At 39.2% G+C, this 3,346-nt stretch overlaps 1 protein-coding gene across 1 annotated transcript; it reads left to right on the forward strand.

Moving 5' to 3' along the window:
* Positions 1-4: 4 nt before the first annotated feature.
* On the forward strand, positions 5-2,313 carry tp53rk (TP53 regulating kinase; the record flags this gene model as incomplete). Its single annotated transcript, XM_025060078.1, has 2 exons — positions 5-335; positions 1,728-2,313. Coding segments are annotated over 2 exons (819 nt in total), but the record flags the coding sequence as incomplete, so codon positions are not given.
* Positions 2,314-3,346: the final 1,033 nt, after the last annotated feature.

Raw genomic sequence — 3,346 nt, forward strand, 5'->3', positions numbered from 1 at the left:
ATCATTGCAACCAACAGGTGGCAGAAACAGGAAAAAGAATAGCGTCCCAGAGAAAGAGAAGAAGAAATATACCGAAGCAGCGACAGCAACTGCTGGAGAGGAAGCGGAAACGGAAGTAGAAGTAGAAAACATGGCGGTGCCGGAGTTTCTCAGTACAGCAGAATTGCTAAAACAAGGAGCAGAAGCGCGGGTTTACCGGGCACAGTTTCTCGGAAAGCCCGCTATAGTTAAAGAACGTTTCCCGAAACGATACCGACACTCTGTTCTGGATGAGAAACTGACGCACCGCAGAACGGTCCAGGAGGTTCGATCCATACTTCGCTGCCGTAAAGCAGGTTGGTTGAAAAGGGGTCGTGTGGTGAATTGGAAAAAAACTGAGTATTTAGTTCTTCGCTGTTTTTCTTTACTTCTGTACCTTCGTTTGATTGTGTTGAGTTACTAAAATGCTGAAATTCATCAGACACGAGTGAACTTATCACAGTTTGATATTTGGAAATAAGGTTGTAATTGTAACAGCTATACGGACAGTAAAAAATCGACGCTTGTATCAAAAACTTTACGTTGACCTGGAGCAGTATAACAATTGTTTCAGGTGTACGTATTTTCAAAAATGATATTTTATTCTTAATCCGCAAAGATTTTTTTACTGTCATCAGACAGGAAAAAACAGTTGCTCAAGAGTGAAATGAAATGCCACTGGCCTGAAACAGGCAAACATTTAAAAATAGAAACCATAGACGGAGTAAGAAGTAAACCAGAATAAATTTTACAAGCAAGAAAACATGGTATAAAAATAACAAAATATGTTCAATTTAAGCACATTCTAAGTAGGGAACGATGTTGTATAAACATTTTAGCTTCTAGATATTTTCTCGATTTTATGCCCAATAATGAACTCATTATTGGGCATTGAAATGCCACAAGAGGGCAGTGCAAATGTGAAATCCGTGCACGATGTTTTGATATGAGTCTCTAGGTTTTAAATATACACTGCCTGGCCAAAAAAAAAGGGTCGCCAGCCCACAGGCTTGTACAGTAGGCACTAGGCATGATGGGTGCATCCCTCCCCCTGCCTCTCTTCTTACCCTGATGCGCCCATCACTCTGGTCCCCACTATCCTTCCAGTTTTTAATAATGCGTTGGACGGTTCTTAACCCAATTTTAGTAGTTTCTGCAATCTCCTTAGATGTTTTCTCTGCCTGATGCATGCCAATGATTTGACCCTTCTCAAACAGACTAACATCTTTTCCACGACCGTGGGATGTGTCTTTCGACATGGTTGTTTAGGAAATGAGAAGCAACTCATTGCACCAGTTGGGGTTAAATAACTTGTTGCTTGTTGCTGAAAGATAATCGCACATGCAGTGATTATCCAATAGGAGGCTCGTACCTATTTGCTTTGTTAAATCCAGGTGGTGACTTATTTTTTTTTTGGCCAGGCAGTGTAGATTTTACTAGCAAGAAAATATGGTATAAAAACAAACATGTTCAATTTAAGCACATTCTAAGAACGATGTTATACAAACATTTTAGCTTCTAGATATTTTCTCGATTTTATTTGAACTCATTGTTGGGCTTTGAAATGCCACAAGAGGGCAGTGCAAATGTGCACGATGTTCTGATACGAGTCTCTGGGTTTTAAATATGTTTCAAATATTTTTCTGCTCCATTTCTTCCTTTATCATGTCTGTTAAGACCTCAGAACTGGTTAAAACTGTGTTCCTCAGGTATACCAGCCCCTGTTGTCTACTTTGTGGACTACACATCCAACTGTATTTTCATGGAGGAAATCCTGCGTTCAACCACTGTGCGCGACCACATCGTTGGTGCTCAGCAGTCGGACGCCGGCAACGACGTGGAGCTGCGGCTGCTAGCTCAACGCGTGGGTCAGACGTTGGCCAAAATGCATGACGAGGACGTCATCCACGGAGACCTGACCACCTCCAACATGCTGCTGAGACGAGGCCCTCAGGATAAAGAGTCTGAGCTGGTTCTCATTGACTTTGGGTTGAGTTACATCTCTGCTCTCCCAGAAGATAAAGGAGTGGATCTGTATGTTCTGGAGAAAGCTTTTCTCAGCACACACCCCAACACGGAGCTTGTTTTTGAGGAGCTTCTGAAGAGCTACGCGGCCTCCTCTAAGAGATCACCGGCTGTAATCAAGAAGCTGGAGGAGGTTCGGTTGAGGGGCAGGAAGAGGTCCATGGTGGGATGATGATCGAACATGGACTGATTCAGTGTAATGACCTCCATTTGACCTGGAAGCTGTTTTTGTGATGTGACAACAAATAAAATATTTTGTGGATAGATCTAGATATTTTCAAGAACGTATTGGTAAAGCAGAGGTGGAAAGTAACGAATTACATTTACTCACGTTACTGTAATTGAGTAGTTTTTGTTAGTTATTTGTATACACGTTACTGTAATTGAGGAGTTTTTGTTAGTAATTTGTAAGTTTTCAAATTTTTGGAATAGGTAATGTTATGTTTACTTAAGTACATTTTGAGTCAAGTATTTGACTTCACTATATTTGAAAAGAACCAGTTACTGAGTAATAATGTTGACTAAGAGACAGGCTCTAGCCTGTTGTTGGATGATGGCTGGTGCCGAACGAAAAATGGAGGTTGAGGATTGTTAAGCAGAGGGCTCCCCTGGGCAGATGACACAGAAAGAGAAGGAAATCCTTGGCTGTATCTCAGCCAGCTCTTTGTTTTCAAATGCACACGAGGAAACTTTATCATGCAGTGCAAAATGTGCCTGCCACAGCAGTCAGAGTCTGTGCTTTCCCTGTGTCTTCTGTCCTGGAGTATGAGCTTTGGATGGACAGTGATATTCATTGAAATGACAGTAAATTTTAAATTAAGTAATTTTTTACTTGAGTAGAATTCAAGCAAAGTACTTAAATTACACCTCTGTAGTATAGTATGTTGCTGTAGATCAGGGGTGTCAAACATTAGGGGTTTCAATCTGGCCTGTTTGATTCATTTTGAAAATAAAAAAAAAATACACAAACACTTCATGTTCTGGAAGTGTTTTGAAAATTATATTTCATTAAATAAGATGTAAGCTTTATCTAAGGTTGACACCCCTGCTCTAGATCAAAGGTAGACATACCAAAAAAGACATTTTTTGTAAAATGTTAACCATGAAAAAAAAAGGGACATAGCTATGTACTTTTGGGCAAATTAATGCAATTTTATTCATTTTTAAGAAACTTATTTTTGAAGACTTTAAATTTATATATATATATATATGTGTGTATATGTGTATATATGTATATATATGTGTGTATATATGTATATATATGTGTGTATATATATATATATGTATGTATATATATGTATAT

Source organism: Cynoglossus semilaevis, chromosome 11 (genome assembly GCF_000523025.1).
Source record: "Cynoglossus semilaevis isolate Cse_v1.0 chromosome 11, Cse_v1.0, whole genome shotgun sequence".
NCBI lineage: Eukaryota > Metazoa > Chordata > Actinopteri > Pleuronectiformes > Cynoglossidae > Cynoglossus > Cynoglossus semilaevis.